Genomic DNA, 14169 nt, shown 5'->3' with positions numbered 1-14169 from the left:
CGCTAAGTGACAATGTGCATAAAAAAGAGTGGCTAGAGTCGTAACTTGACGAGGTTGGACCTAAGGCATAAATATCACACTAACATGCAAAATATAATATGATAGTGATAATAAATTACCCCTATATGCTAGTATAGCAATCATACCTCAGGCCCATTGTTTTAGATGGGACACTAAAATAAATCTCTCCAACCTCCTACAAAAGTGAACTAGAAAAATAATTAGAAACAAATAAACCATCTCATGCCCAAAAATTAAAAAGGGAATATTCTTAAAGATGCCAAAAATTATTATAAAAGAAACTCATGCCTCCTCATTTAGTAATTTTGTTTTGGAGAAGATAGAGGGAGATAACTTCCAACCTTTTTTATGCTAGGGAAAGGAGGAGCAAGAGGAGCCAAGGAAGGAGTATATTCATCCAAGTAAGTCAATCTCATCCCTCGGTTAAGCAATAAAAACGTGAGTTTCTATGGATGTAGTGAATTTGTAGGAAATTTTTAAATTTTTTTGTGGAAAAAATCCCTCAGTTGCATGCACGCAAGGGATAAATTTTGACTCTAACAAGTGATTCACACGCATGCTAAAGCATGCCCTTGACTGTGGTCAAAATTTTTCTGTTGCAAGGTAGCGGTCAGGACTAAAATTTTGATTTTTTTACTTCTATTTTTTCCCAAGTTAGATTTTATTTCTTTTACAAGGGTTTTTCTCTATCAGTATGGCGGCCAGGACTAATATTTTTAATTTGCAGATTTAGGAGAAACCATGGTTGAATGGAGAGAGAGACACCATACCTTTTCATAGATTAGTTGGTTAGAGCACACATTTTCACTACAACAAAACCAGTGATTTGCGCCAGATTTTGCGCCAGATTTTAGTGCAATTTTTTTGTAATTGTGATGAGCAACCTGGCGCTAAATCTGGCTCTATTGTACAATTTTTAAAGCGTCCTTTTTTGCGCCTGATTTTGCATCCTTTTTCACGCTAGATTTTGCATCATTTTTTACACCAAACTATGCATCACTTTTTGCATCAAATTTTGAACCAATATTTGCATCTTATTTTATGACAGGTTTTGCTTCTAGTTTTGTGTCATTTTTTGCATCTATTTTTCATTCTCTTTTGCTTCCTATTTTGTGTCATTCTTTGCTTCCATTTTTGCGCCATCATTTGCATCAAGTTTACACTGTATTTTGAATCCAATTTAACGTCTTTTTATGCATCCATTTTGTGTCAGTTTTTGCATCTAGTCTTACGCCAGATCTTGTATCTAGGCTTACACTAGTTTTTGCTTCTATTTTTGCACCATCTTTGGTGCCTATCTTTGCACCATCTGTTGAATTTGATTTAGCACCAAATTTTGCATCCATTTTTGTGCCCATTTTTGCATCTTTTTTTGGACCATTTTTTACATCCACATTTACGTTTGATTTGTCTCCATTTTTCCTATCTCATTTTGCACCATATTTTGCGTCATTTGTTTCATCCAATTTTGCATCATTTTTAACACCATCTCTTGCATCTAATGTTACATCATTTTGAACATCCAAATTTGCATTTATATTTGCATCTTATGTTGAGTCATGTGTTGTATCCACCTTTGCATCTTATTTTGTGTCTAATGGTACATTCAATTTAGAGCCATTTTTTACGTCTACTTTTGTATTTGTTTTTGCACCAAGTTTTGCATCCAATTTTAAGCTATTTTATGCCCCTTTTTGCACCATTTTTTGTGTCTACTTGTGTCCAATGTTGCACCATTATTTACACCCACTTTTTCATCCAATTTTGCATTTTTTTGGTGTCTAGTTTTACATCATTTTCACCATCCAAATTTGCATCTTTTTTTGCCTCATTTTGTGTCCACATTTGCATATAATTTTGTGTCTGAGTTTGAGCCTAAATTTGCATTTGATTAGGAATCATTTTTTTACATCCAATATGGCATCCTTGGTTTCACCTTTTTTCAACCCCATTTTGCATCTTGTTTTGTGTCTTTTCTTACATCTTTTTTTTTCCTTTTTTGCGCCCAAGTTTGCATCCCAAATTTACACCATTATTTGCATCATCATTTGGCATATTAATTTGTAACGTTTTTTGTTCCTTTTTAACGCTCAACTTTGCATCTTATTTTACATCTAGTTGTTGTCTTTTTTTGCATCTAATTTGGTGCCCATTTATGTGTCCTTGTTTTTGCCCAATTTGATATCCTTTTGTATGCCATGTTTTGTTTCCTTCTTTGTGTCAACTATTGCACAATTTTTCACTTCTAATTTAAAACACTTTGTATGTCAATTGTTTGCATTTTGTATTAATTCCTAGTTTAACATCCAATTTTACTTTCAATTTTGCATCCATGGTTACATCCGCATTTGACTTCTTATATAGAGTATATTTTTCTTTACATATATGACCCCCTTTATAGATTCATAGTGAAATATATGATAGTTTCTAAATATCATTAAAGCAGATATCACAATTCAAAATCATTTGTAAAGAAATTTAAGAGAAATTGACAACATCCATCCAAAAAAATAACAATGTGTCATTAACAATTTTCAAAACATGTATAAAATAGCAACATAATACTAATAAAATCAGTATTATTTTTAATCAAAACAAATAAAATTCAAATATGATTAACAAATCAAAATATTTCATGAATATCATTATTCTACGATAAATTAACAACATACATAAATCAAACTCGTCGTATGATTACAAAATCAAAATGTCTCACTGATATAGGGTAAATTCACAACACCCATCTAAACATAACAATGTCATTCTACACAATAATTTCTTCATAAAAAACAATGCATGTGCATCCCTAGCTACCACCACCAAGATCATCTTCATGATCATCTTTACCATCCTCATTACTCTGATCCACATCATCACCAACACCGCAACTATCATCATCTCCTCCTTCACCACCATCATCCTCATCATCTCGTGATATATGTTGAACATAATTTGGATCATCGTCTTGGCAATCATTACCTATAGCATTCTGACAAAAAAAATCAATATTACATGTTAGTATTAATCACATAACATAAAATTATTAAATGAGGCACAATGGCCCATATGTAGCCTATAAACCCTCGAAACAGGTATCCAGCTCCAAAAATGGCCCGAATAACATGATCAGATAAGCCGTGGAATTGCAACATCAATACCGTAACACATCTATATTTAAAGACCTTTAATATCGTTTGTTCTTCAATGTGATTTCTCAGACTAAGCAAATGATCATCTGAAGGATTCCCACGGATCTTATTATGATATAAACTCCTTGAATAAGAGGCCAACAAAGCATAGGATCAAAAAACAAATGCAAGAAAACGACCAAATTAAAATTTAACAGCTTAGCATTCTTAGCATTCTTAATTCCTACACAAAACATAACAGAAAATATTGTTTCGCTCATTTTACCCTAATTGCTCCGCATTCTTCACAGACGAGGAAATAAATTCCAGAAACGCGAGGGGGCGGTGTCAAGAGACACCATTTAATATCGTTTGTTCTTCAATGTGATTTCTCAGACTAAGCAAATGATCATCTGAAGGATTCCCACGGATCTTATTATGATATAAACTCCTTGAATAAGAGGCCAACAAAGAATAGGATCAAAAAACAAATGCAAGAAAATGACCAAATTAAAACTTAACAGCTTAGCATTCTTAGCATTCTTAATTCCTACACAAAACATAACAGAAAATATTGTTTCGCTCATTTTACCCTAATTGCACCGCATTCTTCACAGACGAGGAAACAAATTCCAGAAACGCGAGGGGGCAGTGTCAAGAGACACCATAAAAGAAAGAAGGAAAGAAATCAACAGACTTAGTTGATGAATCCATTTGAAAAATTGATTCAATCAACCGCCGAAGCCGTAGAGGGTCCTGCCCTGCCTCTTCAAGGAGTAAACGACATCCATGGCGGTCACTGTCTTCCTCCGGGCGTGTACAGTGTAGGTGACGACATCCCTGATAACATTCTCGAGAAAGATCTTGAGAACTCCCCTCATCTCTTCATAGATGAGACCGCTTATGCACTTGACTCCGCCTCTCCTAGCCAGTCGTCCGATGGCAGGCTTTGTGATACCCTGAATGTTATCCCTCAACACCTTACGGTGCCTCTTTGCTCCTCCCTTTCCCAAACCCTTCCCTCCTTTTCCGCGACCAGACATCTTTCCTGCTTTTCTTCTTTACCTCTTCTTCAACAACAGATTCAATTCAATGTAATGCTTTGAAATCTTCCGGCTCACCTCACACATCCACCTGAAAATTCAAATTCCTATGACTTTGGCGCCAAATGAATCTCAGCCGTCAGATTCACAAGAGCCCATCGACGTCACAAACACACCCACACGCGGATCAACCCAACCAGGGCAAGGATCAATGAAAATACACCATTGCTCGGCGGACTTTCTTTATTATGAAGAAAGGTAAAATCTAACTCAACGACCGATTGCTGGGCAAAGTTTCTTTCTTATACTTATTACTAATTAATATTGGTTACTAATTAATAGTAGTGAAAAAATCATATAACCTTAAATATATTATTATTATCATTATCTAATTTTAACATCACAGTTAAAAATTTATAAAGACATACATATTCTATTTTTTTCTGGTTTTGAGCTTGTGACTTTTTAGGAGGAAATATATATATATATATATATATATATATATATATATATATATATATGTGTGTGTGTGTGTGTGTGTGTTTTCTTTAGGATTATGCAATCCTAACGTTGAATATGAATGATTGAGCAAAAGAAGTGTGTCACATGGAATCTGTCAAAGGTGCGGACACGACTGACCTTCCTAGAAGTCTAAGACATTCTAATGACAAACAAGACAAAATGGAGTGATATTTCTCTAAATACACCTTTTACAACATGAAAACTACAAGTGTTTAGGCTTACCTTATTCCAAAACACTGTTGTTGAAGTCCGTTCTTGACGATCCGGATGAGCTCCTCCTTCAAGTCAATTCCTGCAACCACAAACAATCAAACAATTACCAAGCACTTGCATTTCATATAATAAAACATATATTCAACATGCAGACCAAGGAACACATGAAATAACTCATTAACACAAGCTATTGAGAAAAATAAACCAGTTTGTATTAATAACGAAACAAAGAAACTCTTACAACCTGGCCTTGGTGTTGTGCAAGTTCCTCCCAGGGTCCATCAAGGGTTTTCCTCTACTTTGACAAAGCTCACCCTCTCCCAAGTAGAATCAAGTGAAGACAATCTCTCCTCACAAAGGCTCTAATGGAAGACCTAAATCCTGCAGCATTTACCCAAAGAAAATGTATAGCTCCAACCTCTTCTCCTTCTGGCTCAATGCCTTTATTTATAGTGCTGTAAAGAGGTTATTCAGGTCCACTATCAATGGGATCATCCCCCTCTATGGGTGGGATAGCTCCCTTATTGATGGGATTAGTTCCCCCTTAATAGAGATACATGAACCAACTGGAGGCGCATCCATTTCATCAAACCGACCTCTAGAATGTTCTAGAAGTAACCACAAGTAACGTTTTCAAGATAAAACTCACGCATTTTGCCTTTTACAGAGGGACGCACCTGTCCCTTAACATACAGAGCGTCCATGGACGCAGATTTTGTGAACAAGGTCAGCGTCCCCGCAGGTAAGGCTAGAGAGAACCTGCGACCCCAGAGATAAACATAGTTTTTACAAGACTTTCTCTCTTCTTTGAGTTTGAGATGGATAACAGAGGCATGAGACTTGCCTAAGAGGGTAGCATGACTGTTGATTTGAGCCATACTAACTGTAAGTAGTCAAGGTGACATTTTTTAGTGTAACAGATTGCCCCCTAAAGTGCGAAGCCTGGAATAGAATAGGGTTTTGTAATTCTAGGAAGGGTGAAGCGCTTTATCATTTCAAGGATTGCCTTGTGGATGGCCTGGTTGGAACCTACAATTTTCAACACAAAATACATGGATAAGATTATATCATCACTGAGGTAGGCATTCCCATACTCAGATTCAAAACTTTAACTAATGGACTAACTACTCTGATACAGGAATGATCTTGCAGTACATCATTTTTATAGACTTTTGTAGACACAGTATGGACGCAGCCATCTGTTTATGATTAGTCTACATAGATAATGAATACAAAACTCCTCGCAGCCTGGATGGTAGAAACTAGATCCAGGGTCTTCACTTCTACTTCCCGAATTGGTACGATTCTAGCCATGTGATTAAATGATTTGATGTCGAACATGTTAGAAACCACTTGATTACCAGTCGATGATGTAAACTGTTAACAAGCGTGAGAGAGACCACTAGTAATGTCAATGGTTCTCAAAGTACCAAGCACAACCCGTGAAATGTGAATAGATGTTTTGATGTCGAACACTTCACGGAATCCTTTGATCGAAAGTCAATGATGTAAACTGACGTCAAAGGCGAGAAACCTGCCATTGATGCATGCAGACTTCAAGGTACTATCGATTCCTAAGTCATCTTTCTAGATAATGTGTCGATGTCGATAGAAAGCGACCCGTTGCAGGCAAGCCCGCAACACGAAATCATTGTTCAAGTTGAAGAAATGTTGCTGTAAGGACTGACTCAGGGATGGTCAAATGGATGACAAGTATTTTGCAGATGAAAGTTTTGCTTGCAGACCTCTTGAACACATAACGACACGACAGATGGCTTGGTGACGAATAACTCAAAGTTAATCCCCGGAACCCGGCTAAAGACTTTCAAAGTGGTTTGATCAACTGTGAGGTAAAAGATTTCCCAACCCAGGTGAATGAAAAGTGTCGTGTTCAAGAGTGGTAATAAAGTTTCTTCTGAGACAAAAGGTAACAAACAGGTTCATTCTTCTCTCTTTTCCCCCACCATTTCTGGTAAGTACCTCTTTATTTTTAACAAGCTTGAGGAGGATAACATATGCTTGATTATAAGCTCATCCTTCGGATGAGTCCAACCTAGTTTTGATTCGAACCCTAGGAAGGAGTGGTTCGTTCCCATTTGTAATTGAACAGGTCCTTTACTGTGAAATGTTTAACGAGCCCAGTATAGGAGAAACTCGGCGTTTTTCAATTTTAGAGAGTCTGAAAAACTTAAGAAGACTCCAAGTTGAACTTTTTCGTAAATTTGTGTCCCCCAAGCCCGAAAAAGTATAAAATAATACCTGGGGGAACCGCTTGATCTTGCGACCAAGGAGTACTTTCATAATTAGTGCCACTGACCTGAAAAGTAAAAAGCGATCAAGGACACATCGTTTTATTTCCGTATCGAGTTTGAAACGACAAAAACCCGGCAATCTTTTCCTGACTTTACGGTCAGAAAAGAGCTATAAGGGGACCGTCTTTTAATTCCATTTTAACGAGTGTAAAAGAAAAGCTCGGCAATCTTTTCATGTTTTAGGAGTCAGAAAAGGGCTTAAAAGATGACTCTGAGGTTTCACTTTTTCGTAAGTTTTAATGAGTTTGAAAAAATGATAAAAATGTACTCATATGGCCGACTTTCAATTTAATTTACGAGCAGGAAAAGATGGAAAGAACTCGGCATTTTCATTTTTTTTTTACGAGAATGAAAGTTAGCAAAATAATCTCGGTATTTTCATGAGTTTAACGAGTCTTGAAAATAACTGAAATTGGCTCGACATAGGTTTCATTTTTACAAAAGCTTGAAACAGAGAAAAACTATGCTTCAAAGTAGTTTCATTTTTACACAAGCTTGAAACAGAGAGAAAACTGTGCTTGATGCCCCCTAAGCGTAACTGCTAGAGCGTATGCCCCCCAGCTTCATTTCATTCAACCAGTTGGATGAAATGAAGGTTCATGAACGAGATCATTTGAAAGACTTGACCTAACACTGTAAGAAAATTATGCAAAAAACTGAAATAACTAACCTAAACATACAACTTAACTTTTACGAGATCTAGTCAATCTCTCGACTCAAGCAGAGGAGGATTTGTTTCATTTTTTAACGAGCTTGACACAGGAAAAGAACTATGCTCGGATTCGGTTTCATGTTTACGCAAGCTTGAAACGAAAAACTATGCTTGTTATAAGTTCACATGCCCCCAGCATAAAGATGCAAACCAAGGTACATGCCCCCCAAGCTTCATTGCATTCAATGAGGTGGATGGAATGAAGCTTTACTTTCAAGATCTTGGAAAGACTTGTGGGAGTTGTTTCATTTTTTAAACGAGCTTGACACAAGATAAGGAACTATGCTCGTAACTACTCTACAATCTACCTACTTAACCTACCCTTGTTTCATTTTTTAACGAGCCTGACACAAGACAAGGAACTATGCTCAAAAAGTTCGCATGCCCCCCAGCATAATGATGCAAAGCGAGGTACATGCCCCCCAGGCTTCATTGCATTCAACCAGCTGGATGAAATGAAGGTTTACTTTCAATATTTAACTTGAAAAGGGAGTTGTTTCATTTTTAAAGAGGTTGACACAAGAAAAGAACTATCCTCATACCTGATTCATTTTTTAACGAGGTTGACTCAGTAACAGGAACTATCCTCAAACCTGATTCATTTTTTAACGAGGTTGACTAAGTAACAGGAACTATCCTCATAACCCTACTTTCTATAATCTACCTAGCCTAAAATCTAGCTGATTCATTTTTTAATGAGGTTGACTCAGTAAAAGAACTATCCTCATGCTAGCCTGTTTCATTTTTTAACGAGGTTGGCACAGGAAAAGGAACTGTCCTCGAACACACTGATTCATTTTTTAACGAGGTTGACACAGTAAAAGGAACTTTCCTCGCAGCATTGATCATGGCTTCCAACTGGAGGAAACACATGTCAATGGACACACCTTGATCATGGCTTCCAAGAGGTCTTCATCCGAAGGAAGAATACTTCTTGGGAAGGAACACATGTCAAGGGACTCAAAAGGGATAAGAACATCGTGTTCAAGTAATCCCATAGAGTTTTCCATGTCAATTACCGGATCTAAATCAACAGTGAGAGGCTCACTTACATCGGTAACTGAAAACATGGGACCAGTTGCCACATAATTAACCCGTGGCAGGGTAGAGACCACTTTAGAATCAGGAACATTTAGGGGTTTCATATTATTGGTAGTTGAGACAAGACTAGGGAACGAAAGCTGGTCTACAGTCACAATACTGCCATTGTGAGGGAAAGACATCACGCGAAAGAGTGTCGATACGACAGCTTTCATTGCATAAACATAGTCTCGCCCAAGGAGTAAATTGAAATCCAAGGGACCTCGAACTACCATAAGATCAATACAGACAGTTTTACCTTCCAAGGTAATAGAAAACTTAGGAAGGATCCCTAAAGGTTCACTAATGGTTCTGTTAAAAGCTTTCAGATACTGCGTAATAGGCGCAAGCTGAGGGGAACCCAAAGCTTTCCAAACAGCTGAGGATAAAATACTAACAGAAGCACCTTCATCTACCTGAGTACGATGTATGTCCCTACCACCAGCCTTGACAATGATTTGGAAAGGGATGGAGGAAGGAAGACGAGGTTCTGTCAGTCTATTCCAATCAAAGGAAAAGACCTCAGTACTTGGAGGGGGTTCTGTAGAAACAGGTGAAATGCCCCCCGGCATAGAAGAATCCGATGTAACAAGAAGAACATCAGCGGTATGAAATTTACTCTCGAAAAGGAGAGTGTGATCGACCGAATGTGAAATTGAATCGACCACTTGATCAACTAACGGATCATCAACCTGAGTGACATGAGTTTCACTCTCCAATGGGAGAGTGTGATCGACTGTACTTGAATTTAAATCAATCACTCCGTCAGTTGACGGTAGGTTGGGAGAAAGTTTACGGTAACCAGTTGGAAATTCTTGCTGTGGAACAGTAAGTTTTTCCAACGATGTTGAGGCTTCATCCATGTGAGGGCAAATGTGAGTTTGATGACTCCCTTTGCATAACTTACAAGGAAACCTAACTTTACCCTTTTTCCCAGGAACCTGACTATCACTGGTTGATGGATCAACGGAAAGTTGATGAGATTTTTCTGACCATACTTCCAAGACCTTTGGAATACCAGGACAATTGACAAGGAAGTGGTCACCCTTACAAAGCCTGCAAGGGTACTTGGGTTTACGATGCATGTCGGAATTTTCCTCAACACAACTAACACTTACAGCCATGGTTGGTTGGTTGACTTCTTTCTTATCTTGCTTCTTCTTCTTCTTCTTCTTCTTCCCTTTCTTCTTCTTCTTAGCCTCCTGGTTACTAACATCAAGGCTTTTACCAGGCGAAGAGGAAGAAATGGAGGAAGAAAAATTAGGCGAAGAAGGTAAAGGGTCAACAGAAGGTTGGTGATGTTGAGATGGTGAACTCTGTTGAGGTGAAGCATCCGGTTGAGATGGAACAATTGGAGTATTTTGGGCCAACGAAGTTGAAAATAACCATATCGGTAAACCTATTGTAAATCCAGGTAATGACAAAGTAGCCATATAAGGAGGACCAACATTTCCAAAGTAAGGAAAAGTACTAGGATTCTCATTAGGAGGGGTTCCTAGGTTGATAAATTCTGGAACATTTGCCATTATATTCAACTTCAGTGAATTTTATTAACAATTTAAAACTAAAATTAACAATTCACAATTCACACTTAACAACTAAAATTCACAATTCACACCTATGGTCTCTAACAGTAAAAACAAACAAATTAACACGCGCTATCAAATCTAGGAGTCAAACCACACACAAACAGTAGCCTTCCGGACTGAAAACACTAGTTGGTGATTAAGCCCAACCTCGCAGAATCCAGTACAGAAATAGTGGGTGGAACAGTTACCCCAACAACCTGCTTAATGAATAGACTGGACCAAGTTCCTCCACTTTAACCGTCTCGAGTGAAGTGAACCCCCCAGAAAATCCAAGTGAGTATAGCCGACATCTGCTCCAGGTACAGTGGGACCTTCCCTCCACCGTCACCTTGGGTAGAATCCTAAAGATTATGGTCACTAAGGTTACCAACGGCCACAAGTACACCTGGGGGAACAGTCTAAACTCCGACAGCACGCAAGGGCAGAGTAGCAAGCTCAATCCCCTTACCGGCTCCTTGACAGTAATCCAAGGTTTACCGATAAGTGACCCCTGGCTCCTCGACAATGGTTAATCCGAGGTTTACCGTTTGTAATACGTACTGTCTGGCGTCGTTCCCAACGAGGGGGGAATGATCCCCTCACTGGTTCAGACACGAGCTCGTGCTTCTCCTTTAAGAGGAGCTTTCCCAGAGTGTAAATGTAACAATTGGATTTGATTCTATCACAAGATCAGCTACTTGTTTGGTTTTACTGTCTTGGAGAGTTAAGTACTCACCTACTCCAAGACACTAGCCTAAGCTATGTTGGTGTTTTAGAGCCCTAGAAATGTAAAAATTACTAGATGAATTTTAATTAAGCGTTGTGTTATTAAGGTTGTTATTACTCAAATGGGTAAATGGAGATGAAACCAATGGTGTTATGACCCGACTCAATTGAATGCAATCAAATATGATAATGTAATCGTTTCAATTCGATGAATCCTAACTAAAGTAAGGAGAGAGTTTCCATTCACTTCCAACAATGCAAAAAATTGATCACTAAGAGAAAGTATAACAAATTCTCTAATGCACTAATTTTATCAAGAAAAACTAATGCAAATCAATTCCAAACCATTTTTTTATTTTTTATTTTGTGTAAATTCAAATCAAAGAAAACTGATCTAAATCTACAATTGCTTCTTCAGAATGTAAACTATGCAATTGTAATCTATGCACAATTCACTTGAAAAGTATGCAAATGTAATCTATGCACATCATATTCTGAAAATGAGAATTCTAATTATGCAAATGTGATCTATGCAAGAGAATTCTCAAACACAAGACGATTCTAATGTGATCTAAGAACCAATCAAGTGCAAATTGAGAAAATTGGGTGAGAGTTCCAAAGATCAAAAATAAAAACACTCAAAGGCGATTAACACTCATACACAATTTAGCCCCCCCAAGCGAATGAGGGGGAAATTTTTTTGCAAAAACGAAAGCAAAAAGATGCAAAATTGTGAAAGGACTGAGACAAACCTCCAAGTAATGACCAAAGGAAAACAAATCAAGAATTTCTCAAAAAAGAGACTCAAAACACCCAATTGATGAAAGCTTAGAGTAGAAATGCCAATGAAATAAGCTTAGGTGAAGATCCTTGGCAAGGGACTAATGGATCTGGGCAGTAAAAACTAAGAAAAAGCAAAATCTAAGAGGAAAAAATGCAAAAAATGGAATTTTCTTAAATTTTAGCAGGGGACGCAGGCAACCAGTTACACCAGCTGCGGGCCCGCTCTGTGCACACTGCGAAAGTGCGTCCAGGGACGCACTGTGCAGCACTCAGAGGGTGCGTCCTTCTGAAAAACTCAAGAAAAACCAAAATAAAACTAATCCTAAGCTAACCCACCCAGACACAGAAACACAGAGCCAAAAACTAGAAAAATAAACCAATTTTCTCAAAGCAAAGTTCATACAAAAGAAAAGACTCTTCTCATCAATGGAATCTATCCCCAGTGGAGTCGCCAATTTGTCACACGGAATCTGTCAAGGGTGCGGACACGACTGACCTTCCTAGAAGTCTAAGACATTCTAATGACAAACAAGACAAAATGGAGTGATCTTTCTCTAAATACACCTTTTACAACATGAAAACTACAAGTGTTTAGGCTTACCTTATTCCAAAACGCTGTTGTTGAAGTCTGTTCTTGACGATCCGGATGAGCTCCTCCTTCAAGTCAATTCCTGCAACCACAAACAATCAAACAATTACCAAGCACTTGCATTTCATATAATAAAACATATATTCAACATGCAGACCAAGGAACACATGAAATAACTCATTAACACAAGCTATTGAGAAAAATAAACCAGTTTGTATTAATAACGAAACAAAGAAACTCTTACAACCTGGCCTTGGTGTTGTGCAAGTTCCTCCCAGGGTCCATCAAGGGTTTTCCTCTACTTTGACAAAGCTCACCCTCTCCCAAGTAGAATCAAGTGAAGACAATCTCTCCTCACAAAGGCTCTAATGGAAGACCTAAATCCTGCAGCATTTACCCAAAGAAAATGTATAGCTCCAACCTCTTCTCCTTCTGGCTCAATGCCTTTATTTATAGTGCTGTAAAGAGGTTATTCAGGTCCACTATCAATGGGATCATCCCCCTCTATGGGTGGGATAGCTCCCTTATTGATGGGATTAGTTCCCCCTTAATAGAGATACATGAACCAACTGGAGGCGCATCCATTTCATCAAACCGACCTCTAGAATGTTCTAGAAGTAACCACAAGTAACTTTTTCAAGATAAAACTCGCGCATTTTGCCTTTTACAGAGGGACGCACCTGTCCCTTAACATACAGAGCGTCCATGGACGCAGATTTTGTGAACAAGGTCAGCGTCCCCGCAGGTAAGGCTAGAGAGAACCTGCGACCCCAGAGATAAACATAGTTTTTACAAGACTTTCTCTCTTCTTTGAGTTTGAGATGGATAACAGAGGCATGAGACTTGCCTAAGAGGGTAGCATGACTGTTGATTTGAGCCATACTAACTGTAAGTAGTCAAGGTGACATTTTTTAGTGTAACAAAGTGTGATGTTTAAATTTTAATTATTTTAATTTTGGAATTTATTTGCACTTTCAGTGTTAAGGTTTGTTGCTTTGTTAAATATTTGTTGCAAATATGACTTTTTTTTGGCTTCAAGCTTGGTAGGGCATCTTGACATTGCAACTTTCAATGTGTTAGTTTTGGGCAATTCACAAGATTATTGGGCTAAGCTCAATCAATTTGTCAAAAAGCTTGAAGAAATTCCCAAGATATTAGTGCACATTGCTCAATCGCATTTGGTGAATCTCAAACTGGCAAATAGGGGCTGGTTGGCTAGTTTAAGGGCATTTGGCCCTCCCCAAACCACTAAATTCATGGATCGACAAAAATTGGAAGCCTCTCATTAAAGGCCAACTCTCTGTCTCATTTTGTGGCTATGGATTTTTCATCTTCCTCTTTGAAAATAAGGTAGATCTAATAGTCTACAATTTTCCATACTTCTTGGGCACTCGAGGTTTATACTTGGATCGTTAGATTCCAAACTTTAATTCATAGAATGGTGTTCCCTCAATTGTTTCAGATTGGGTTAA

At 37.9% G+C, this 14169-nt stretch overlaps 1 protein-coding gene across 1 annotated transcript; it reads right to left on the bottom strand.

Moving 5' to 3' along the window:
• Positions 1–3880: 3880 nt before the first annotated feature.
• LOC149241768 (histone H4-like) lies at positions 3881–4192 on the bottom strand. Its single transcript, XM_089367586.1, has one exon. The coding sequence runs from the start codon at positions 4190–4192 to the stop codon at positions 3881–3883; it is 312 nt and encodes a 103-aa protein (XP_089223712.1).
• Between the last annotated feature and the right edge of the window lie 9977 nt (positions 4193–14169).

The sequence above is a fragment of the Pinus tabuliformis genome, chromosome 8 (genome assembly GCF_031772625.1).
Source record: "Pinus tabuliformis cultivar Carrire ecotype Pingquan chromosome 8, CPIR1, whole genome shotgun sequence".
Taxonomy (NCBI): Eukaryota; Viridiplantae; Streptophyta; class Pinopsida; order Pinales; family Pinaceae; genus Pinus; species Pinus tabuliformis.
The sequence above is the reverse complement of the archived record's forward strand: the minus strand, read 5'-3'. Positions and strand labels throughout refer to the sequence as shown.

Excerpts from the sequence above, each read along its gene's own strand:
- LOC149241768 (XM_089367586.1), bottom strand. The coding sequence starts at position 4,192 with ATGTCTGGTCGCGGAAAAGGAGGGAAGGGTTTGGGAAAGGGAGGAGCA.